This window comes from Branchiostoma belcheri, unplaced genomic scaffold (genome assembly GCF_001625305.1).
Source record: "Branchiostoma belcheri isolate BF01 breed outbred unplaced genomic scaffold, Haploidv18h27 scaffold40, whole genome shotgun sequence".
NCBI classification, from domain to species: Eukaryota; Metazoa; Chordata; class Leptocardii; order Amphioxiformes; family Branchiostomatidae; genus Branchiostoma; species Branchiostoma belcheri.
Window position 1 is genome coordinate 1,378,543 of NW_017804021.1, and position 25,032 is coordinate 1,403,574.

At 40.3% G+C, this 25,032-nt stretch overlaps 2 protein-coding genes and 1 pseudogene across 2 annotated transcripts; 1 reads left to right on the forward strand and 2 right to left on the reverse strand.

Moving 5' to 3' along the window:
- Nucleotides 1-3,821: 3,821 nt before the first annotated feature.
- Nucleotides 3,822-4,799, forward strand: LOC109477492 (leucine-rich repeat-containing protein 15-like). Its single transcript, XM_019778777.1, has 2 exons — nucleotides 3,822-3,948; nucleotides 4,099-4,799. Exons 1-2 carry the CDS (start codon nucleotides 3,822-3,824, stop codon nucleotides 4,797-4,799), a joined length of 828 nt encoding a protein of 275 aa, XP_019634336.1.
- A 912-nt stretch (nucleotides 4,800-5,711) lies between these two features.
- On the reverse strand, nucleotides 5,712-19,856 carry LOC109477493 (E3 ubiquitin-protein ligase TRIM71-like). Its single transcript, XM_019778778.1, has 4 exons — nucleotides 19,703-19,856; nucleotides 15,421-15,526; nucleotides 13,565-13,975; nucleotides 5,712-6,541 (listed from the first exon to the last, which is right to left on the reverse strand). The coding sequence occupies exons 2-4, from the start codon at nucleotides 15,500-15,502 to the stop codon at nucleotides 5,712-5,714; spliced, it is 1,323 nt and encodes a 440-aa protein (XP_019634337.1). The 5' UTR covers nucleotides 15,503-15,526; nucleotides 19,703-19,856.
- A 1,661-nt stretch (nucleotides 19,857-21,517) lies between these two features.
- The window catches only part of LOC109477494, a 3,607-nt pseudogene continuing 92 nt past the window's right edge, over nucleotides 21,518-25,032 (reverse strand).

Here is a 25,032-nt window from a genome sequence, read left to right on the forward strand (position 1 = left end):
TTTAAATTTTCTTTTTTGCGGTGCACGTGGCGGGGTTTGCACATAGCGAGTTTGATCCCCGGAGAGGAGCTTTTTTTAATTTTCTTTTTAGCAGTCGCTGTTTTGCTTTTAACACTCAAAAACTAATTGTTCAAGTCCCGACGTATGAGTTTTTTAAATTTTCTTTTTAACATCCGCTGTTTTGCTTTTTTTATCAGATGTGTTTTCTTCTTTAAGTGGTCTCGTACCAATTTCATCAACTTGGGTAATATCATTTCAACAACTTCTACCTCAATAACGGCAGTAAAACCTTCGTCAGCTGAAATGTCAGCTTTTTTTAAAAGCACTTGTTTTGGAAACGGCCGAAAATTCATGCGCGCGCGGATGTCATCCATATAATCAAATCAACATGGCCTAAGTAAGACTATTCAGGCATTATAATTATTTGACATACTTTGACTTAGGGGCATTGTCATCATGAAGGCGTTTAAGAAGTTTCCTAAAAGGGATTTTGATCTACTGTAAAATGTCTCTATGCGGCTTGTTCTTGCTTATATCTTGCTATAGCTGCATGTAGATCCAACACCTGGCTTGACTTTGATACTTTGCTTATGTGGGGTGCCAAACTTTATCAGCAACTCGAAACACTGAGGTCGACTCGGAATCAAGAGGTCCCGGGTTCGAGTCCTAACATGCCACCGATCTTGCCCTTGGGAAAGGCAGTTTACACGACTTTCCTCACTTCGCTCAGGTGAAAATGAGTATTGTATTGTCCCCTGTGTTTGAGGTGGCATCAATATAAGTTGAATAAACTTGAGTGTGCCGTCACCACGTCTTGTGATTAGAAGTTGGAATATAAAAAAAAACATATCCATCTTGTGCACTTATTTCATTACAAGCTGCAATTTCCTGCTAAAATAAGAATACATGGTTTCTTGACTACGAAATAAATAGAAACAAAATTGGAAAAAAAATTCATCTTTCCCTTGCTTTCAACATATTCCACTTGATAGGGAATAAATACCTGGTTCGTTGATGGCTTTTAATACATACAATTGCACATTGCAAGTCATGTTTTATTCAGATCAGCAAAATTACCACGAAGCTGCCTATTGCCATGGGAATCATGTTACGCAAGCGAGTTTCAACAGAACATGTATATGTACATTTCCCACGAAGACCATCACGTGACTAGTGTTGTGTAACATGGTGGTGTGATATAACATAATTAGTCTGTACATTTTGATAAATTCTGAGGTCTTACAAAATAGGTAGACTTTATTTCTCTCATTTAGATCGTACAGAGCCCGGGGTGTTTTGTCAACCCAAGAAAAGGAGTCAACAGGACAGCCGACAAAGGCAAAATATACTCTGTAAAAATATTGAGAATTTTGAAAATCCATCCACTCATTTATGGACAGTATTGCTAATACTGCTATTAGAGCCGTCCTGCCGCCGGGACCTTACGGACCACTCAACCTCGTTAGTTTCCAGTTGGAAGGTCCGACACTCATCACTTTGGGCAGCTTCAAGGCTTAACCTCAAGGACAAGGTAAGAGACTCCGCTTCCTTTCTTGTATATAGTTATTCTACAAGACGAACAGGTAGGAATTCAGATGTATCCTTCCACGAAATGCTTGGATCCGGAGCACAATTCCAGTTTCGCCCGTACGGGGTGTAGTCGGTAGGACACCGGCTGTCGGGATTTTCCTTAGCGCTAACTCACAGTGGCGCTACCCTGTAGGAGTCGTTTTGTTCAGGTGGGCATTCGGGAAATTTCGTTCCGTGCAGCTAATCAGTGATATGAAAATAAAATGGCCCGGTAGATTGCCGGACTCTGTAAGGGAAACTGTCGGGATTATCACGATTATATGAAATACTAAAATAATGTATCACTATATTTCACCTGTCTCGTCTGCTGCAATTTACAATTTGTGAACGAAAATTTGCAATTCAGAGAGTTTTATCCCTACTGTTTGCTTTTTTTGGTGTCACGAATAAATATACAGAAATAGAATTTACAAAATCAATTTCCAAAGAAATTCAAATTTATTTTTGCTATGCCCTAACCCCACACCATTTTAGAACAGACCGTCCATAGTCTTGTGTCTTACAAAAAGGAAATGGTCCAAAAACCATATGCTTATGAGTAATCTGCATCTTGGGAACTAGAATACTCATACGAAAATGTTTGCGTATGGGGCAATTACTGTATCACACACTATTATCACATATACATTAACAATCTAATTTTTACCACACATAAAAACACATCAAAAGCAATTCTAAAATGTACCCTGGTGTCATTGGACAGAAGAAATATTAGTAATCATTTATGCATATCGCAGTATATTACCAATCCATGGTACCGGTTCATAACTTATAATCATTTATTAATCATTGCTTTTGAGATTTTTTGCTCAATTTTAATTTGGTATGGTTATCATGCAATTTATTTTGTTATTCATGTATTTATTTGGTTCAATATAAACGTGTTACATGACCAGCCTGTCAATTTTAATTTGGTATGGTTATCATGCAATTTATTTTGTTATTCATGTATTTATTTGGTTCAATATAAACGTGTTACATGACCAGCCAGGGTTCCCTATAGCTACTAGTAATTTAAGAGCTAACCTAAGGAAAACGATACAGTGCAACCAATGGGCTATACACACAATCACACAATAAAATCACACAAAAAAGGTTATAGATTTACATTGGTATTTACTTCAAGTCATGCATTTTACATTCACGCAATTATATTTAATTTATTCATACTTATTTTGTTAAGAATATAGCAGAACATACTTAGTAGTTGATAAAGTCTTGTTTCTCTTTCCCGGGGTTTAGTCATAAAGCCATTGAATAATGGATAGGCTAGAATATTTCTTAATCCTTATGTGTCCGTCCGTCCGTCTGTAAACGCGATAACTTGAGAAGGCTTCAATGGATTGTTTTGATACTTGGTAGGTGGGTAGGTCTTAATGAGACCTCAAAATACTAGTAATTAGATTTTGGACCCCCTAGCGGCTTGTTATGGTACTGCAGCTGAACTTCCGGTTTTGATATCTCATGATCTAAACATGCTAAGATGACGAAATTTGGATGGTAGGGTGCTCTTGTGCTGGGGAAGATGTGACGAGTTTGGGCCCCCTAGCGGCTTGCTCTGGAACTGCAGGACTATCTGTTTGAAAATATTCAAAAGAGCATAACTCAAGAAGCGGTTGACGGATCGTCATGATTTTTGGTATGCAGGTTGCTTACGCGATGCTTAATATGATTAAGTAACAATTATGCAAATATGGATATAATTTGCATAATTTAAGGGAAAATTCTATAAATCAGCTGCAGTCCATCATAGGACTATGAAGCTTGTGACATTGGTAATTGAGAACGAGATAAACACAGGCAGATATTGATCATGTAAATAAAGACTTAATTTGCATAATTAATGAGAAAATGTTATAATTCTGTAATGATAACTGCCTGGAATTTCATACTTATGGTATTTGAAAGTTCATTGAAGGTGAACATCATTTAAACATAATGTATTCAAATTAGGACCAAACATAATGTATTCAAATTAGGACCGACCTCATTTGCATAATTTATGAGAAAATGCTAGTTTTGATCGTGCGCTCGCTATTTTCATTGACATTATGAAACATTAGGCTCTCTAGCTCTGCAAATTGTTAATGTTGCATCATATAGTATATCCGAGCAGTGTATATCCATATGTTACTTTAATTTAACCAACACAACTCCCCACCCCATTATATGACCGTAGCAGGCCTTACATGTATGTTTTCTACTGTCTTTTATCCAGGTGACAAAACAACATGGGTAGAAAGTTACAGGAGATGCTGTTTGTCCTACTCATCATACTGAATGAGCCCAACATGTCAGCAGCTGACTGCAGCTGTTTAGTGGCCATGTTGTGCGACTGCTGCAGTTTAAACCTCACCAGTATCCCTCAGGACCTACCAACATCTGCACAAGTATTGGACTTGAGATATAATACAATGAAAAACTTAAGTCAGTCAGAGATGAATGTGCTCTTAAGGTATAAGAAATTGATAAATTTAAACTTTGGTGACAGCCGTATATTTAACATAGGCTGTTTCCCAAACCTACCCGCGCTTAAATGGTTAAGCCTGACGTTGAACGAGATTACTTATCTCCACCCTGAAACATTTTCTAATCTTCCCAAACTGGCAGTGCTGTTCTTAAATGGTAACCAGATAAGTAGCATTCAGCCTGGTACATTTTCAAAGCTAACACAACTCGACAAATTGTACCTTGATCACAACAGGATAACTTACATTCGGTCTGGTACATTCTCAAACCTACCAAGTCTCAAGTGTCTGGTACTACATTTTAACCAGATAATAACAATATCACCCGGTGCATTCTCAAATCTGCCCCAGCTCCAATCTTTGTACCTCTACTCCAATCAGATAACAGACCTTCAATCTGGCACATTTTCCTATTTTCCCCAGCTCGAAGCACTGTTCTTGAACTACAACAAGATATCAAATATCCAGGATGGGTCATTCTTAAATATACCCAAGCTACACACTTTGGCGCTGAACAACAATCAGATATCCACCCTTCCCCCGTCATCTTATTACATATTTGTATTTACTGCTAAGGTAGACATTGGCTTCAACCCCTGGCACTGCGACTGTCAGATGGTTCCCTTCAGACTTCTAATGGGCAGATCTCATTCATTTGAAAATGAGATAAGATGTGCTCAACCTCAACATTTCTTGGGACACTTGCTGAAAGATATCAATCCCGAACACCTGATCTGCTAGGAGTAAACTATAATGCATGTTGATACAAAGTCATCGACGCCTTACTTCTAGTGTCTACACCTTCATCAATAATTTTGACAATACAGAGAACAATTATCACTATACACCAGGCTCCACCTCTTATAGAGGGTCTGTTGGTAGCCAATTTGAAAATGCTAAGAACTGTTACGATCATTCACTATCGTTGGTACTTAAGCCACAAAACCCCTACATCACCCTTGTGGCTCAATAGAAGAATAGCAAGGCTATGGAATCCCTTTTATACATTGTTTATGTTCATCCATGTTCTAAAGTTGTTCAAAGATCATGGCCATTGTAACTTAGCAGCTTTGACTCAAATGTTAAAAAGATACTAGGTCTACTGTAATACTAGGTCCAAGTCCTGTTGGAATACCCCAGCTACTATATCACAACACAGCTACTATAATGGCCAGTGGTCATGATCAGCCGAGGCAGGTTTGACCAGTCTCAGGTCGTCACTGAAACCAAACTTCTCAGCTACTGATACCAGAATGACCACTAGCCATGATGAGGCAGGACATGGTAGAAGATAAGCATAAAATTACTTTTGTTGTTAAGAATCTAATTTTTCTTATTTCATCTGGAGGCACCTGCCTCTCAACGTGACTTACCCAAATTGCCGTTATTTACAAACACGTAGCCTCAGAACAATGCTTCGAAATTTAGGCCACAGCAAGTAATTCTTATGGGTGACATCGACACACGCATTGATTTTCGACTGACTTTGGAAAAAATACACAATGGCCCCGAAATGTAGCAATATTGTTCTCTTCTTGTTTTTTTCGCCCTGTCGCATTAGATTTGGAGTCTGTTGAGGATGTCATCCATACATTTTACTTGCTGTGGCCTTACTGGAATTACACGCAAAAATGTACATTGCTCGTATGGACATTAAAAAGACAGCATGTGGCGTGGAAATATAGTTACAGTGTTGCTAAGTTTGCTAGTCACTACCAGTAGCCCACCCGGTCCCATAGCGATAGCCCACGGCTCTTCAATGTCAGCCCCGATAGTGCGGATAAACTCCCCGCGGCGCGTGAACATGTCTACCCGGTTATCATCCCTGTTTGCCACGATTATGCGACCCAAACTGTCCACACAGACACCTAAGGGAAACCGTATTCCAATTTCCAAAATCTTGACTCCTGAATGACTGTACACCTTAACGCCTGCATAGTCCGTCAGTAGGATATTTCCCTCTCTGTCCGTTGCGGCTCCTCTAATTTCCACCCATGTGCCTGGTGTTTTAGGCAGTTTAAATCGTCTACAGAAAGAGCCGTTAGGATGAAACATCATGATTGTATCCCCCTCTCCAACGATAACTTTATCGTGGCGCGCGTCTATGGTAATGACGGGACTGGAACTATCACTTATGAAGTGTACGTCGAACTTCTTCATGGGTTGACCGTTCTTACTGTACTGTACGACATGCCCAACACCACGACTGTACACATCTCTTCTCACCACTATCCACAGGTAGCCAGGCTCCTGTCCAATACTGCAAGGGTACATGAGCCTGTTTTCACCCGGTAGTACAGTTGGGAAGAGGCGGAGATAAGTCCCATTCATACTGAAGACCTGGACTCGTTTGTTGAGGTAATCAGCCACAAATACCTCACTGTCAGCAGACACGGCCACTCCGTAGTTTCCCCGGAATTTCCCAGGTTCTGTTCCTTCTCCACCAAAGGTGATCTTCTCCAACTTTCTATCACCAATTTTGGCTATGCGTAATAAAAGCCGACACTCAAATTTAGAACATGTTAAGTTTACACAGTCACACACACACACACACACACACACACACACACACACACACACACACACACACACACACACACACATTCAAGATTTAAGATCCTTTAAATCAACTACAAATTTAACTTCGTCAGGACACATGACTTCACAGGCGCATGATAAGTGCCATTAAGTTTCGGTGTTTCTATTTACCAGAAATATGACTGGTGACCTGCCTTTCAATCAACCCTAGAGTACATCTAGAACACAACACAGTGAATGCGATCCACAGGTATCAAGTTAAAACAAATGGCATGAAATGAATGAATTGTGACGTGTGCAACGTGTGATGTGAGTGAGGTAGTTGGAAGTCGGTATCGGCCAGCGTCCCTGTTCAAAGGAAGGCTGATGGTCCCTATATAGCTTCCTTAGCCCCCGGAAATAAATAATCTTGTTCAATGTCCAATATCCTAACTCCATCCAAGTGCAAGCCTAAGCGTTCTACCGGCACACGACAAGAACTAGTCTCACCTTTGATGGTGACTGCCGGTAGCGTGGGGAAAGAACTACAGGATTCAGTCTGCGTTGTAGTAGTATACGAAGTATCCACAGGCTGTTGAACAAGAAAGAACAAATAAATGAATGAACGTAATAGAGGATCGTATTACCATTGGGTGCCATTGGTTCATCGATATCATAAGTAATTGTCATAGCTTTGCAAGCAACATGAAACAATGAAGAGCCTACAGACAGTGCAATGGTGCCAAGTTGAACAACTGACTTTTCTGAGAACTCTGCTACGGAATAAAATCTAAACTTCGATCTTAAAACCATCTGGACCTTGACTGCATTTCATAGCTGTGTGTTTGCCTCTGTCAGATGCTACAGGCAAATGTCAATGCATTTTGCAATTAAAGAATCACAGTAGGGAATTGCCCATAGCATCAACTGAGGTGAAGCGTGGAGCAGAAGTAGCTCATCATAGTGCAATGCTCGTTGCTAGTCATCGAGTTTGAATTACGAAACTCTAACTGACATGTCGACAAGGAAATTGTGAACAAAGCGAAACATGGCTATAGGACGGTGGCATACCTGTGCTGGGTTGGGGCTAATAACGTATATCCAGAGAAAGATTCCGCAGACGATCCATATCCCAAGGACGGCAGCCTTCTTCATAACTAAGTAGACCAGCCTGAATCCTGAAATATTCTAGGTTATGCTGAGGTCACATTTCGAAATAGGGAAAAACAATGAACGAATAACAGTTCTTATCAGGAATTTACACAAATAGTACTCATGATTATCTTTTGTACTTTTTTTGTGTGTTTTGTTGTCTTTTTATTATGGGTTCACCACACCACGAAGTGGTGTGGTGAAACCATATTGCTTTTTCTGATGTTTCTTCTTCTTCTTCTTCTTCTCCTGCCATTTTTTAAATGGATTCAGCTTCTTCATTTTAGGGCCCAAGGTCCTGAAATTTGGTATGGAGGTACAGTGGGCAAATACCCCTAGGCGTTTTTTAAATTATTGTGATACAGGCTTTTAGAATGGTTTTATTTGAGTTTTTTGGCTGTGTTATAGCAAATGTATTACTGTGTTAGTGTGCCTTGTTTACCACGTTTGGGCATGAGTCATCACAATGGAATGCAGGGCATCAACCAATAGGCATGCAGCTTTCCTCTATTCTTCTTGCTGATTGGCTGTTGGGATTTAACTTGATTAACACCTGCACAGAGCATTTCCACCTGCACAGAGCATTTCTTGCTGATTGGCTGTTGGGATTTAACTTGATTAACACCTGCACAGAGCATTTCCATACTGACAGTATGTCTGTATTCAAGTGTTTTGGTAGGTATTTCAAGCTTTCCTGCTCCAGCATTGGAATGCGGGGCATGGACGTTTTTTTTTTATTTTGAAAATCAACAGTTTGCATTATGCAATTAAAAATCCTAACCAATAAAGTAGGGAATAGCTATCCAACTGTTGTTTTAGTTGTATTTTACTTCATATTATAGTTATATCAATGTAAATCATTGTTTTCCCTTGTGTTTCTCATTCTTTCCCTGCCATGTCGTAAAATGTGGTGAACCCATCGCTATATTTGCTCCAAAGCAAATATTGGCCTTTCTAGTTTATATTGTAATTTTCGTTCCCGAAAGCTGTCAGCTAGGAAATGTGACCTTAGCATTACAGCAATTGAGTTGATGAATTTAACGTTTAAGAACTGCATTTTAGGGCTATGAGAGAACAAGAAAAAATTATTTTAGTAGGAATGATAAATTGAGATACAGAAAAGATAAATTGCCAAAGGCAAAGAAAAATCACAAAGATTTCTTCCCCAGAAACTGGACATCCAGACCTTGAATAAAACTAGCGCAGACGATACACCATGCTATTGTATCCAAATCAGTGCCTGGAGGGGCTAGGATTAGGAGCTGACACGGACGCATGCACACACAACGCACGCATACTGCTAAGCCTAAGAAGGATAAGCAATACGATTAATATGAAGTTCATAAAATTTCTTACTGCAAGCTGTAGCATGTTGGGCGTTTGGTAGTGCATTCCGGACAGCATTGCCCGACGGGTTGGTCGAGACGTCATTGACGCTGTTTGAAACCACCGTTGGATGATTCTGGGAGGACATTCCTGTTTGAGGGTCTCCTGAAGTTGTGCTGCATGCCATATCATCCTGGCACATGTATGCGGCAGCGTATGGTTTAATGTCCTCATCTTTAGATGCGATACTGTCTGTCTGTCTGTTTACAGACGCAGCACCACGTGTTGTGTGTTGGTTATCACTGCCACTGTCGTCATCGTTCTGGTATCTAACAGCGTATGGCTGGCTGCCATCACAGTTGACTGGCTCTAGGGAATCATCGTTGTTTAATGACTCGCCGACAGTATCGTCACCTTCTTGGTACCTGACAGCATAGGGCTGGATGACATCGCACGGAACGACGAATTTATCATGTTCTTCATCATCGTGATGATTTGTTACAGCATATGGTTGAAGGCAATGGCTGTCATCGTTGTTAGCTGGTCTGAAGGTTGCTTCACCATCTTGATGGTTTGTTACAGCGTATGGCTGAAGGCAATTGTTGTCATCGTTGTAAGCTGGCCTAAAGGCTTCATCATCGTGACGACGTGATATAGAATATGGTAGAAGGCAATTGTTGTTAGCTGGTCTGTAGACATCCTTATCATCATGAGGGGCGAGTGTTACAGCGTATGGCTGAAGGCAACGGTTGTCATCGTTGTTAGCTGGTGTAAATGTTACTTCATCCTCTTGATTGCGTGTTACAGCATATGGTTGAAGGCAATGGTTGTCATCGCTGTTAGTTGACCTAAATGAGGTTCCACCACCTTGCTGAAGTGTATTAACTGAAATCTGGGTACAGGTATTGTTTTCACGCTTATTTGACTTGAAGGTGGGTACAGGACTGACGTTTGGCTCCGTTTTGCTTTGTAGATACATTAGGCTGGGGTTAACGTCGTTTTGGGCGTACATCGGATAAGGGTTCATGGTGTTATGTGTGTACATCGGGTTTGGATTCCTTACTTGTGTGTTCATGTTACTGTCCTTTCCCTTGAAAGCTGAAGTATCATTATCATTCTTGAATGAGCCACATCTTGCCAAGTGGATGTCGTTGCCATTACCTCTCTCGGACGCTGTTCTAGCTGTCTGAGAGAGTTCGCTTCTTGTCTCTTTCACAGTTTTCTTCCTGCAAGTGTTATGTTCTCTGCATATGTATGCAATAGCGTAAGTATCAAACTCGATTCCCTGTCTGTTCTCAGTGGTAGCATTGCTTCTGATAGACAGTTGTTCATCGTCAGTGTGTTCATGTTCCTCGAGTCGACCAGAGATGTGGTGATTGGTGCGTTCGGCAGCTTGCCTGGCGCGAGGTCGCACAGTTTCTGGTTCTGTCATATTTTCCCTGGAAAAGTCGTTTTCGGCCCTTGCTTTTGGAAGGGTGTTGGAGGGCAAGTCTTCAGCCATGGCTCCGGGACGTTTTTTTCTATTAATATACAAAATAGTAAGACGAAGTGAAGCTGTACCCAAGTTGTACAATTTCACCACTTGACGTAAATTTGCACATTTACGTGCATAACAACGATGCAAAAGTGCGGTCCCCCCACACCCCAAAGTTTATAGAAACCATTGGTCTCTTGAGTGAATGTTTGTGTAAGCAGTATAATCGTAAAATTATTTTCGAAAGTTATTGAAGGCATGCCTCTAAGACACACGTTATCAGAGGGAGGGTTTTACCTAAAACATGTGACCAATTGTGTTTGATAGGTTGATGAGAATGTTCTCTCTAAGCTAACTAGATGTTTATATTTGACTGTCATATCGGCCAGCAAACTCTGACTCAGTGTTTTTCATTTTCTTTATAAGTAGTAGAAAGATGGTATAAGTAATGAGCTAGTCAGACGCGGTACCGGCCAAATCATATTGGTGCAGCACCAGACTGTCTCGGCTTTGGCAATGGCTTCCCAGGGTGGCGCTGAACTGGTGCCCGGCAGGAATAATTGATGAGGGAGGCCAAGCAATGACTTAGAGAAGGAGAGTCGAGCGGAGACTTACAGAGATTGGTTGTGGGTAAGAGGGGGGGGGGGCGTAACAGGCAGCAAGAAACATGACAGTATATGGAGGAAAATGGCGGCCACCCTTTGTGTTTGACATTAACATGTGGCAGTGATGATGATGAAGCATCTTCACCTAATACAATAACTTGATTGTTTATCAAAGCGAAGCACATTTAAATTTTTTTATCCTGAATTCTACCTGCCTATGTGCATTGTATAGATCACTGAAAAAAAGGTAGACAGAATCAATTCATTTCTATGTAGATGAAGCAGCCCACGAGTCATCTTCTTATACCAGACAATTCAATTCAGTGCCGAGATTAAAAGTGCGCACTACACTGTGTAAATTAGAGTTGCAAAAATTGCTTTTTTTCCTAAATTTTCTAAAAATTTCTTTTTTCAGTTCATCACATGTATGCTACTTTTTACTATCTTGAGGTTTTCTAGTCATAGATTTTCAATTCTCTCTCAGTGAGGAAAATACAATTAGGCTTAAACTGTTATTCAATTTAACATTGCCTTGTTGAGTGATTTAATGTTACCAGTCGTGTGTTTAAAGAACAGGCTGTTCATTTGTTTATGCTACCACATAACATAGAATTCTGCACCATCTGGGCCGTTGTTGTGTTTCTTTAATGAAAGCAAGCTGCTTCAGCTATAAACTCATTGATGAAAGAGAACAGTGTAAAGTGTATACATATACCGACCGATTTTCAAGACGATGGTCATGAAGAAATAAAATACAATGCAGATTGCAACACTAAAAGGCACCCAAAGCAATTTTTGGTCAGTACAACAATTTTCTGTTCATTTTGTAAGTGCAGTTATCAATCCTAACCCATAGCATTCTGATATCTGCGGTACAAAAATGCGATGTCGCTGCCGGAAAACGGTTATATACAGTATCGTGGGTAAATTCTAGCTATTTATTGGTGGTATCAAACGACAAGACGCCACACGTATCTTATTTTCGGGCTATTTTAAACGATTCAAGTATGAAATGATGACGAAAATTTACTAAGAAATCGCAGTAAATGTCAAGATGGAAATATTCTCACCCACAATATTTTTGTATTGCTGTCCTGAAATTTCAATGGATACCTGTAAGTGGTTTGTTGAGTAAAATAGAAATGTAGGGAAGAAGAAAGATTCAGACATTTTGTACTTACGGCCAGGCTTCTGTAGCGACGTGTCTAATTGTAGAACCGACCACAATAGAGACTCTCTGCCGGTAGACCACACAGATATTGAATAAACATATCCCATAGACGTTAATAGTGTTGTCTAGGAACATCAAGGTATGGTACTTTCTAAAATGGTTACTGTAATGTTCATAGAATGTGACGAAAAATCTGTTGTAAGAGTAAAATGCAGTGTAGAAGAGATTTCGTAGAAAGTAGAAAAAAAGTGTGTCCAGTATTTCCGCGTCATTAAGCTGCCCCTCCCCTGGAAGTGGACTGGTCCAATTGTGGGCGGAGGTTTACTTGTAGACTATGTATGTATGATGCGTCTGGACTTCTGTAAGGCCAAGTTGATTTGATTATATATATGGATGACATCGCACGCGCAGGTTTGAGCGTTATTGTTGTCATTGTTTATTACATCAATGGCAGACCACTTAATGATGGAATGCATAATGTTCAAGCTCTTTTACACAATGAAACAAAGGTATTTTCTATCCTCTACTATAGTTTCCATCCTCAACCACAAAGGCCCAGTCTTAAAAGTTAATACTTCCCTGTTTCTATTATTACTTAGTTGGATGACAGTTGATCCAGCTATACAAATACAGATACAGACGCCAAGTCATGTCCTTGGTACTGAAAACTGTCACCAACTGCCTTGTATTTGATTCAGTAACTAATGACCCTCACCGTACCATTTCAGTATCACAAACAATTGATATTTGTCCCCCATGTTCTGTGAGATCGTTCTTTCTCTCCCTCAAATCTTGATCAAAGTTTCCTTCGCATCGTTTTCATCGAAAGGAGAAACTATCCCTTTCTTGGAGAACTCCTCCTTGACTTGAAACGTATTAAGAAGATCAATCGCGATTAGCTTCTTCTCAAATTTTCCGTCTTCCCCACTACCGTGCTCTTCCTTCCTTGTTTCAAGACCTGTCTTTTTCGCCTCGAAGGACTTCCAAAACTCCATATTTTTACGTACTTCGTCTACTATTTTGCTCTCATGTTGACACAGGTGTTCATCTGTGTCAAAGATAGAGTTTCCAGTCGGTGGCCAGGCCATGATATAAAAAGCGTGAAACAAAAGGCAAAAAACAAAGAGATAGTTGAAAAACACAATCACAAGTATTATCTGTTTGTACTGTTGAAATGCATTGTTTAGCTTACACGAAGAACCTGACCGAGCCCCGTTTTGGAAATGTGACCTAAGCCTAGCCCTTTTTGCATGCCCTTCACTTCCTTCTACTTCATCTTCATCATATAATTCCTCATAATCTTCTTCTTCATCATCCTCTTCTACATTTCCTACTTCATCACTTCTTTCTACTTCATCTTCATCAAATTCCTCATAATCTTCTTCTTCTACATCTTCGTCTTCTTCACTTCTTTCAAGTAATTCTACTTTATCTTCATCATCAAATTCCTCATAATCTTCTTCTTCATCACCCTGTTCTACATCTTCTTCTCCTTCACTTCTTTCCAGTAATTCTACTTCATCTTCATCATCAAATTCCTCATAATCGTCTTTTTCTTCTTCTCCGTCACTTGCTTCTTCTTTGTCTTCATCATCTACTTCTTCCTCGGTGACTTGTTCGTCTGCTTCTTCTATTGCCTTGCCTTTTGCCCGATATTCACCGCCTTTAGGCCCTAAAAAACGACAAAGATGGTTACATTCACTAAGAAAGTTATATTTGCAGTGGTGTTTGTCATTCTGTCTGTCATTCTGTTGATCAACAGGATAACTCAAGAATTCAAACGGCTGGATGGATTGATTTCATACTTGGTGCGTTGCATGGTAGGGTGTGACTAAAAACTGAAAATGGTGACATTTTGGGCCCCCTAGTGGCTTCCCTTGGTACTGCATAGCGGAATTTCCAGGTTATTGTTCAGATGGTTGGGGTTAACATCATTTGGCGAAGGAATGAGATCGTGGAACTCTAGTTAGTAGTTCTTATCGTAGTGGCCCATGTAAATGCTTGAAAGCCAACAGCACATAGAACAGTAGTGCCCTGGCAATTCCCCCAAAGTCTTGTAAATATTAACACCACCAACCTTCATCATCTTCATCTCCATCTTTGCCGGGGCTCAAAGATGTTATGTGAGCCCTGGCTACACCCCCATATAGCCCCTGATGGGGCACTTTAGGGGGGTGTTTTAGAAGCTTTTGTTGCAATTGTAGGTGGTGGTACTTAGAGTCAATTCCGCGTCACCGAGTGGGTTGTTATTGTCATTATTTAGAAATGTTTTGAATTCTTTGTAATTGTTTGTCTAAGAAATTTCATAACTTGGAAATATTTTGAACATCTTGTCAATATTCTAAATAATTCCCTGGTTTTCTAAAACGTTTGAAATATTCCTGATGTGGATTATGACATTTCCAATAGTTTCTAAATATTTCTAACAGCACTCTACCATTTTTTACCATTATTTCGAATTATTTCTAACATTTTGTAAATAGGTCAGTGGGATGGGAAGGAAGTAATTCACACATCCCTGTGAAGTACAGGGTAGACTGCCTGGGTGTCAGGCATTGATGCCTTACAACAAAAGAGCCACCAGTGTCCAGCAGTGAAATCTAAAAATATACAGAGGAAGACAGAAGAGTAGGATTAGCACCTACTTTTATGGGGGCAATTACCCACATCTACCATTTGGTTATTTGTTTGAAATAGTTCTAAATATTTCGAATTGTGAAAGAAACACATGGGTAGTTCAAATTTATTCTGAAGAAAGAGATCTTTGTACAGTCACATTCAAAATGCTTCAGAAATATATAAATGAATTCAAATATATTCAAATTTTCATTTTCAAATTTTTGAAAAATTTAGAACTTTTGTTACTGGGGTATTCTTTTCTTCTAATTAATTCAAACGTATTAGAAACATGGAGAAAAAACCCACTCGGTGACGCGGAATGGACTCTAGTGTTAGTATCCCAGATTTATTTATGAAATTTACCACATTTGTGGAAGGATACAGATGGCTTTTAGTTGCCTGCTTTATGGTCCACACGTTAACGGGCCGTAATCCCAAAGACTTCCATACTATTATAGTAGTTCTATGAACTATACATGTAAACTGTAACACCCATACCGTTTCGTTCCCAGGATAGGTTAGGATATCCCGCCACAGTACTGAGGATCAGCATCAGGCACAGGACGTGGAGGGGCTTCATTCTGACGGCTCGGTGCTCGATGATCTGTAAAACAGATAAAATTGAACAAAACGCACAGATTCAAAATAGGTTTTGGCAAAATGGAGGGAAGGAAAGCTATCGTCGCGTTTGTTTTCCTTGCCAGGTATAGTGGACAAAGAAATATCCGCAAAATCTTGACAGCCCCGTTCACAAACAAACTCAGACTAGCACCCACCAGGCTTCGGGAAGCGGAAGCAAAGAGTAAAAATTGTCAAAAAAGACAGATGACATGCCAGAGGCATGATTATAGTTTAAACTGTACTCTTTAGCGGACCTACTTCCTGGCATGCTATCTGTCTATATTTGGCCGATTTCTACTTTTTCTAGTCGCCTCTGAAGCCTGGTAGAGGTTCGGGAGTGTCAAACTGTACTCCTTTAGTGGACCAACTACCCTGGCATATGTTATCTGTTGATTTCGTTAATTGCTACTCTGTCCATTCTCTTTCCGAAGCCTGGTGGAGTCTAGCCTCAGACAACTTGCCAAGCTCTCCAAGCTCGATTGTAGTGAACCGTGCCCTGTGGTAGATGTGCACCGTGCGGTGATTTAACTTGTCAAGCGGGTCGGCTCAAGTGAGGCGGCAGAATGGGGAACAATGACCCTCAGTGCTGCTGTTACCTTCAGCCGAAGGCCTTGGGGAATGGCGTAAAGGGAGCATAGGTTGACAGACAGGTCGGTGACCTCTACAAAGACATCATAACAACACAGCTGTTTTTTGTTATTCACAAAAACACATAGACATAGACAAATACAGCACCAGTATACAGTGAATCAATGGCAATTGACTTCAGTGCACAGTGAACCAGTAACACCTAGCAGTTTAGTATACGGTGAACTACTAGTAACACCTAGCTTCGGTACATAGTGAACCGGTAACACCTAGCGTCAGTGCACAGTGAACCAATAACACATAGCTTCAGTGCACAGTGAGCCAATAACACATGGCTTCAGTACACAGTGAGCCAATAACACATAGCTTCAGTGCACAGTGAGCGAATAACACATGGCTTCAGTGCACAGTGAGCCAATAACACATGGCTTCAGTGCACAGTGAGCCGATAACACATAGCTTCAGTGCACCGTGAGCCAATAACACATAGCTTCAGTGCACAGTGAGCCAATAACACATGGCTTCAGTACACAGTGAGCCAATAACACCTAGCTTCAGTGCACAGTGAGCCAATAACACCTAGCATCAATACATGGTGAACAACAGAACAAGTAACACCTAGCTTTGAATTTGTCAGTATCGCATTGTCAACAATAATAATACACATGGCTTTAAGTGAAGTTTAGGAGTAACAGAGCGAATAAATGCAATACAATTGCATATATAAACCATGGTGACCCCCAAAACATATAACCAACTTAGATAAGACCTGGGAAAGATGAGATTTTGAGCATATTCCCCGTACAATGAAGCTGCAAATACTGTATACATACCATCTGTCTTCTCTGTCACGACCAGTAGAATATTGCCTCATCAGTGAGCTTAACTTTTTTGTACGACAAAATTTTGACAAGGAAGTGTTTTTTGCAAATGTGTGCCCACTGGACCTGGATGGGTCAGAAAGCGGCCCATCCAAGAAGACATATTTCATTACAATCCTTTGTTTGCTATCTTGCCGCAGGCTATGCGATTCGTAGATTACAAAAAAGACTGTATCTCATCAAAACAAAGTACCGATGTTAGGATAAGTACATTCCGAGCGTTAAACCCACAATTGCTAATTTTTTGGCGTAATCTCAATAAAATATTGTGTCGCAAGAAATGTTTTGCATTGTGTTTGTAACTCTCACACCGTACGTCATTGGGTGGGAAACTGATCATGTGCTTCTAACATCTTTGTTTTTCTGTATCTGTATCTGTATCTGTATCTGTATAGCCGGTATAACCGCCTTTCGGCGTAACACACCAGCTTCGCAGGCACGCGGCGCGGCGGCAGCTGGCTATATTACACCGATCGACTTGTTCCACCTAACCCTTGAACTTCAAGCTCTAGACATTGTTTAAAGCTATCTACTGACAGTGCCCCTACTGTACTTGGTGACAGTGAGTTCCACTCTGCGATAGTTCTAGGAAAGAATGAATTCTTGAACACCTCAATCCTTGGTTGATAACTCTGGTACTTGAAAGCGTGGCTATTTCTTGTTCTCTTCTGGGCTGGTATTAGGTACTTAGTAGTTGGGACATCCACCAGTTTATTAGTCATTTTGTACATCATGCATAGTCTAGACATATTTCTTCTGTCTTCAAGTGAGGTCCACTGTAGGTTTCTTTTCATTTCCGTGACACTAGCACCTCTTACATAGTTGTTCATACAGAATCTTGCAGCTTGATTCTGTACCCTTTCCAATTTGTCTTTGTCTTTCTTTGTATATGGATCCCATACTGTCGCAGCGTATTCTAGGTTCGGTCTTACAAGTGACGTGTATGCAAGTGATTTTACTCTCGTTGGACATGCCCACAGATTACGTTTAATCACTCCCAATGTCTGTTTCGCCTTAGTTGTGATATTATTAACATGTGCACCCCACTTCAGTCCGCTTGTCAGCGTGACGCCCAGATACGGATGGATTTTTGTGGTTGCTAAAGCCTGACCACAAAACTGGTAGCTAGTTGCATGGGGTGTTCGTTTGTTTGTTATGTGCATAATGTAGCATTTTTCGGGATTAAACTGCATGAGCCATTTGCTTTGCCATTCTTCCAGGGTGTTCAGGTCTTTTTGGAGAAGTTGTGAGTCGGTCTGTGTAGAAAGCTCTACATACAATAGACAGTCATCGGCAAATAACCTCACATTTGAGTCAAGCTGATCTGGTAGGTCATTTATATACAAGAGAAAGAGCAATGGCCCCAGGACGGTTCCTTGAGGGACCCCAGACGCTACTTTAACTGGAGCCGACGCCTTCCCTTCAACCACTACTGTTTGCTCGCTGTTGGTCAGGAAAGCCTTTAACCAATTCAGCGTAGGGCCTTGGATTCCATGATACTCCAGTTTTGAGATGAGCCTGCCATGGGGGACTTTATCAAAGGCTTTAGTGAAATCAAGTATTGCTAAATCTACCTGCCATTTACTGTTTAGTGCGCCAGCTATGTCATGGACTGTTAGTATAAGCTGTGTTTCTGTGGATCGTTTGGCTCTGAATCCATGCTGGTAATCCGTTAATATACTGTAACTTTCTAGGTGCTTCATAATTTGGCTATGGATGGGGGTCCCGCTACTACTTTGTTTTTCTCTTACTTTATGTGACATATGTATTATCATCAGTATTTTCTACCTATTGGATTCTTTTTGCTATTTATTAGGTGTAAGTGGTAGCGTTGAAATAAGTCTTGGATACTTGAGTGCGCTACTACTTTGTATTGTCCTGTTATACCGTCTGAACAATAAAAAAAATGTTTCAGAAGTTTTAGTCTTTGGTCAGAGCAACATCAGGTTTCGAAATGACCTACGTATATCAGCTTAGAGGACCAACGTGTTTACATGGACAGTGTAAATAGGAAACCAGAGTGTTTTCTCCTGGTTTGGGGCGATATTGATGTTGTCGGATCAGGAATTGGAGTACAGTCACAGAAAAAGACAACATATCCAAACAGTGTAACTAATGCATCGTTCCGAGGATACAATTTCTATACAGAAATCATACAAGAGCCCAAGGATTATACAACGTTGTGCCATAAGAATGGCATGAAGGAAATTCAGCATTTTGAAAGAATTCATTTCCATTTACAAAAGGGAACATGCATCTGTTTTAAAGGCTTGCCTATCTAGAGATACAGGCCAACGGCGAAATACAGATTGTAATTTGTATTATCAAATGGTGCCCTATAAGCCCACACGGGCGCTCGACACGGAAGCACACGACACGGAAATAAAGTCTCATTCATCCATACAGGTGTCTGAAAAGTGGTTCATTCATTCCAATGCTCAAGATATTCTTGAAAATGCCTCGATAACACTGTTTTCAGGTACCTAGTTGAATAGTGAGTTGACGTTACACCCACTGATATATATTATATGTATCCATGGTAAGCACTAGTCATTCAGATAACGCTCGTAACAGTACAGCTGGGCGGTTATTGTGCGAGGCTTCTAAATTAAGCCACCAGGAAGAAAAATAAAGAAACAAATGAAGGATTGTGTGCTTTAGATAAGATTGCAAAAAAGATATTTACATACCGTTGAAAGGCACACTGGCCAGAAAACCGCCTCAAAGAAGTGAAATAATCCGGAGGAAAATGTGACCCACCCGTACTCGGTACAGGTCAGCGCGGGTACTGGATACTGGTCGTGAAAGTGGTCCAAGGCCCCAAAACACAGGATTAATGGCGACCCTCGGGGGTCTATGACCCGTGTATGCAAAACAGGCTGCAGACACCAAAACTAATGCGAGCGGGGAATAAAAATTCCAGCCAAGAAAAAAATGCTGCTAAACCACAGGATACAAGGCTGGCATTGAGGCTGGCAATTTGCGGTTGTACATGTACAATTGTAAACTTTTACAACAAGTCAGATATGTCAGCGTCTGCATGACATATCTGAACCAATCGCGTCAGTCATTTTGAAGAACTGATCTGCATCTTCTTCTTACGTCTGACATAGCATCTTCCCAAGTCTGTCTAGTCATTCTCCCGAGGTAGAGGTGCTTCCGCGGCGTATATAGCCTGCGTAGTCTGTCCAGTCTGTGCTTCATCAATATTTCTTTCATGTGGTATTTCCATAGCCTCTACCAGGCTCCGCGGATCGCTGGAAAAATAGTAGAAATTGGCCGAAATAAAGGGATAGTACACCAGAGAAGATCCAGCCGGCCATAGAAGCTCCAATTTGCGACCCACGGGGGTACTTAACCACTTCCCACCTATTAGATACCACTTTGCACCTATTAGATAGCGATTAGTGAACCTCAAAGAAGCTTGCGACTCCGCACAGGCTCCGTGGGTCGCAAATTGGAGCTTCTATGGCCGGCTGGATCTTCTCTGGTATACTATCCCTTTATTTCGACCAATTTCTACTATTTTTCCAGCGATCCGGTAGAGGCTAGTATTTCCACCTTTTCCTGGGCCTGCCTAATAAAGGGCGCTTGCCCATCGGTTTATATTTGAAAGCTATCTTTAGAATCCCTCCCTCCCTCTTACACCCTTTCAACATGCCCCATCTGATGGCTACCCTTTCTATATCTTCTTCTATCGATGATATCCCGAGATTGATTTAGAAAAGCACAGTGTTGCTGTCTTTTCATATTATAATTTTAATAGAATACAGGACGAACGACATTTTGTAATAGAAACAGAGAAATGAACTGTATAGGTTTAAATTTGTACAAAACCGATTTCCCTATTTGATACACGTAAGCAAATTCATATTCGTAATGCGACCAGACAAACCATCCACCGAAAACATATCTGTTGTAATTTCTACAGTAATTAAAAAGCAAGGAGAAGTTGAATTTATGTAACGATAGTTAGTTTCATTTTGTATCTGTTAACTGTATCTGTAACTGAGAAGTTGAATTTATGTATAAAGATAGTTAGTTTTGAAATCATTTTGTTTCTGTAATTGTTTTGTTGTGATATGTACTTGGTCAAGTTTGGCAAAAATGTGCAAAAAAGGTCGTCGTTCATTCATTCATTCATTACAAATAACGAACATACAGAATACTACAAGGAAATATCTGAAAATTACAAACATTGGACACAAAACAGCCATCACAAAACTCCGGATAAGTTCACACAAACTCCACATAGAAAAAGGCAGACATAACCGCATTCCTGTACAACAAGGGATTTGACAATTTTGCGATTTAGATAAAATTGAGGATGAGTGTCATTTTGTAGTTAAATGTACATTATATAGAAATGAGAGGGATTCCCTTTATACTCATATAATAGATAAGTTCTCCAGATTTAGACACAATAGAAAAATTCGCATTCCTCATGAAACTTGACAAGTTATGTACAATGTATCAATATATTGTCATCAAGCAACTGGATATGATTTTTCAAAATCATATCCAGTTGCTTGAGTAACTGCTTTTTGTATCTTACTACCTGGATATCTATCCTTCATCGACGCATGTATCATTATATCCATATGCTCGTACATGTATAACTGTCTCAAGAAGCGAGAAAAAGTTGAACTTGTAAATAGTAGATCACATTAGTATGTATAGTTTACGTGTTATTGTTGTATTATTTCCATGTTTATTCGTGACCTGTATTTAGCTTGTTAGAGCACAAGCGTACAATGAAGGTCTTTCGTTAAAAACACGATCTCTGATCTTACAAATATAGATATTGCCTCTTCACTGACAGGCGCGGGTTGTCAGGCGGATGACACCTGTGTTGTGAAGACGCTGCAGTTCTTTGAACTCATCCGATATCTTGTGAGAGTTGGAGGGGAGGGCGTTGTCGTAGTAGTGCTCGGTCAGACGTGTGTTGTTCCTGTCGGAGTGGAAGGGCCAGAAGCCGTACAGGCGCACCTCATCACATATCTGTGTGGCGACAGTGACCAGGAGCAATCCTGGACAAATGATGAATGAAAGAAAAAAATTCTTAAAACAAAACAGACCATAAAAAACATTATCATGCCGATCATATAGGCTAAATCCTCTTAAGTGTGACTTTGGTGGTGAAACCATCTCAATACGTCTTGACACAGAGTAATACCGGTTTGGCGGTGCACTTTGGTAGCTCTGGGCCTAAATGGATAATATGAAAGAAACAAAATTACAGAATAAAGTGCACCGTGTCATTGCATCAAACAAATGATATATGCCATTGGATAAATGCATGTATGCCCATATAGCATATAGATAAAGATTCGACGAAGGTATTTTATACCTACGTACCAGTAGACGCCCTTGGAGCCTTCACACCACATGTTTGCCAGTAGGAATGCGTCGATCTGACGAAGTCAGGATGGGGATAGATGACCGTGTTCTTGGCGTGACTTTCCCATAGAACTTTTTGTGCTAAGAAGGCCCGCCTTGAGGTCAGCTCATACAGGAAGGCTTCTATGAACAGGTAGCTGTCCCCGTAGGCAGAGAGGTCCCGAAGGAATTTGTCTCTCGCCCCTTTGAAAGCCTTAGACGATCTATGTTCTAATATGATCCTATTTAGCTTTTTAGATTTTCCAAAATTATTGTACCTAGGTGGAATAAAAGAACAGGCAATTAGCATTTGAAATTGATAATATGAGTTTGCAACAAGCAAGCAAACAAATACATTAAAGACGGCATAAATAACCTTAGTTATATAAAATGTATGCACATGTACTCGCCACCATGTCAAATATATGCACTATATGCCATTTCATCATTGCCATTTTACTCATTTTTCTTGTTAACAACCCTTGTCCTGCTGTGCGCAACATATGTCGCGCGGCACATACAGTACCATCTATATAGCACCCTGTATAGGTACGATTTGGGAGTATTTCTCGTGCAACGCATCACACTGCAGCGAAACACAACGAATGCGGAAGTAACTATGCCACTGCAGGGCAAAAAAAGTCGGGGGTCTATAATCTAATTAAGACATGAAATTATTGAAAACAAGAGTTCCACGATCTCATACCTTCGCCAAATGATGTTAACCCTTGCGGTTGAAGAATCATACAATTTTAATCATTGATTTTGAAAATAAGAGCCTCATTAGCATGGATTATATCAGTTGATCATATTTTCCACCCAATGACAACCTTATCTTCACAAAAAGGCTATTATAGCACTTTCTCATAAATTATGCAAATGAGGTCATGATTTGAATAAATTATGTTTATTGATGTTCGCCTTCACTTAACTTCCAAATGTGGCAAGTATGAAATTCCCAGAAGTTACAACTATGAAATTATAAAATATTCCCATTAATTATGCAAATTAGGTCTTCATTTACATAATCTATATCCTCAGATGTTTTTTTCGTTCTCTATTACATGTCACACGTGTTTCATAGTCCTATTATGGAACGAAGCAGATTTATAGAATTTACTCATTAATTATGCAAATTAGCTCCTGATTTGCATAATTATCATTTGGTTGTGTCAAGCATCACTTCAGCTACCTACATACCAAAAATCATGACAATCCGTCCACCGGTTCTTGAGTTATCATCCTTCAAAAATTTTTCAACAAATGCTCCTGCAGTTCCAGAACAAGGCGCTAGGGGGGCCAAACTTATGTCACTTCTTCCCTACCTCAAGAGCTATCTACCAACCAAAATTCGTGACCCTGACATATCCAGATTGCGAGATATCAAAACCGGAAGTTCTGCTGCAGTACCAACAAAAGCCGCCAGGGGGCCCAAAATCTAATCATTTCTAGGTCTTATCAAGACCTACCCACCTACCAAGTTTCATGACAATGCATACTAAGCTTCTTGAGTTATGCTGTTCACAGACAGACAGACAGACAGACAGACGGACAAACGCTACTGAAAACATAACCTTCTTGGCGAAGGTAAATATTGTGCCAGGAATGCCAGCAGGACAAGGGTTAAAATAGTTGGAAACACATGACCAGACATAAAGCGTACCTGTAGTAGACCATACCGGGATTCATAGTAACAAGATGGGTTCTATTTCCAATGTCCTTCCAGTATATATCGTCCAATGGAGCCGTGTTACACCTACATTTAGCAACAAAATCGGTTAGGAGTGTTCTGTATAATATGTGGTGGTGGGGCATGGCGAATTTAGGAACAAAGCCTTACAATGGAATCAATGTATTCCAGAGAACGAATGTTAGTGCGCGAAAAGGGCATAACAGTAACATTTTTGTAATATTATACGAGTAAAATGAAGAGAAGACATTGGGGTGAACTAAAATTTGTTACTGCCATTCGGTGCATAAGGTTCACTGGTAAGTGTATAAGGTTCACTAGCTAACACGTATGGCATTTATGTGAATTTGAGGGGAAAATGATTACAAGAGTCCTTAGTACACAATCCTCCGTGAAGTAATTATTTTAGTCCATACATTGAAAAACACTACATGGGGGGTTTGCGAATACTTGTTACTGAAGAGCACTGTATGGGGCTTTCAAGAACATTTTACTGAAAAGCACTGTATGGAGGGTTCGAGAATATTTTACTGAAAAGTACTGTATGGGTATTGGGGACTACATGGGGTTATTGAAACACTTGATATTAAAGAGCACTACGTGGAAAAGGTTGATGTTGTTGTCCATGTTGGAACGAGGAGAAAGATGGACTAAAATACTGTATTGCTTTCAAGCAAATGTCTGCCTTTCTAGTTAGCTATAGTTTTTGTGGTGTGCTTTAAGGTCTTTAACTACCGTTATGTTATGATATTTCAAACAAATCCACGAAGTCAAAGGTCCTTACCTAAACACAAACTCAGCCGCGTCTATTTCTTCCCCACAGCCGCTTCCTTTGAGTATGCCGCCGTTCCCCACGACACTACAGGTTTTAAAGCGTTTGTTCTTAAACGGACTTTCCTGTGGGAAAATAACAGGGCTTTATAACTTTAATCGAACCGAAATGGAAGATTT

What these genes read in the sequence shown, in the direction of transcription:
- LOC109477492 (XM_019778777.1), top strand. Translation starts at nt 3,822, where the DNA reads ATGGGTAGAAAGTTACAGGAGATGCTGTTTGTCCTACTCATCATACTG. An exon ending in CTGCAGTTTAAACCTCACCA is followed by an intron (nt 3,949 to 4,098) that starts GTATCCCTCAGG and finishes TATTTAACATAG; the next exon opens with GCTGTTTCCCAAACCTACCC.
- LOC109477493 (XM_019778778.1), bottom strand. Translation starts at nt 15,502, where the DNA reads ATGAAGCCCCTCCACGTCCTGTGCCTGATGCTGATCCTCAGTACTGTG. An exon ending in CCTATCCTGGGAACGAAACG is followed by an intron (nt 13,976 to 15,420) that starts GTATGGGTGTTA and finishes GTCGTTTTTTAG; the next exon opens with GGCCTAAAGGCGGTGAATAT. An exon ending in TGAAGATGAAGTAGAAGGAA is followed by an intron (nt 6,542 to 13,564) that starts GTGAAGGGCATG and finishes TATTACGCATAG; the next exon opens with CCAAAATTGGTGATAGAAAG.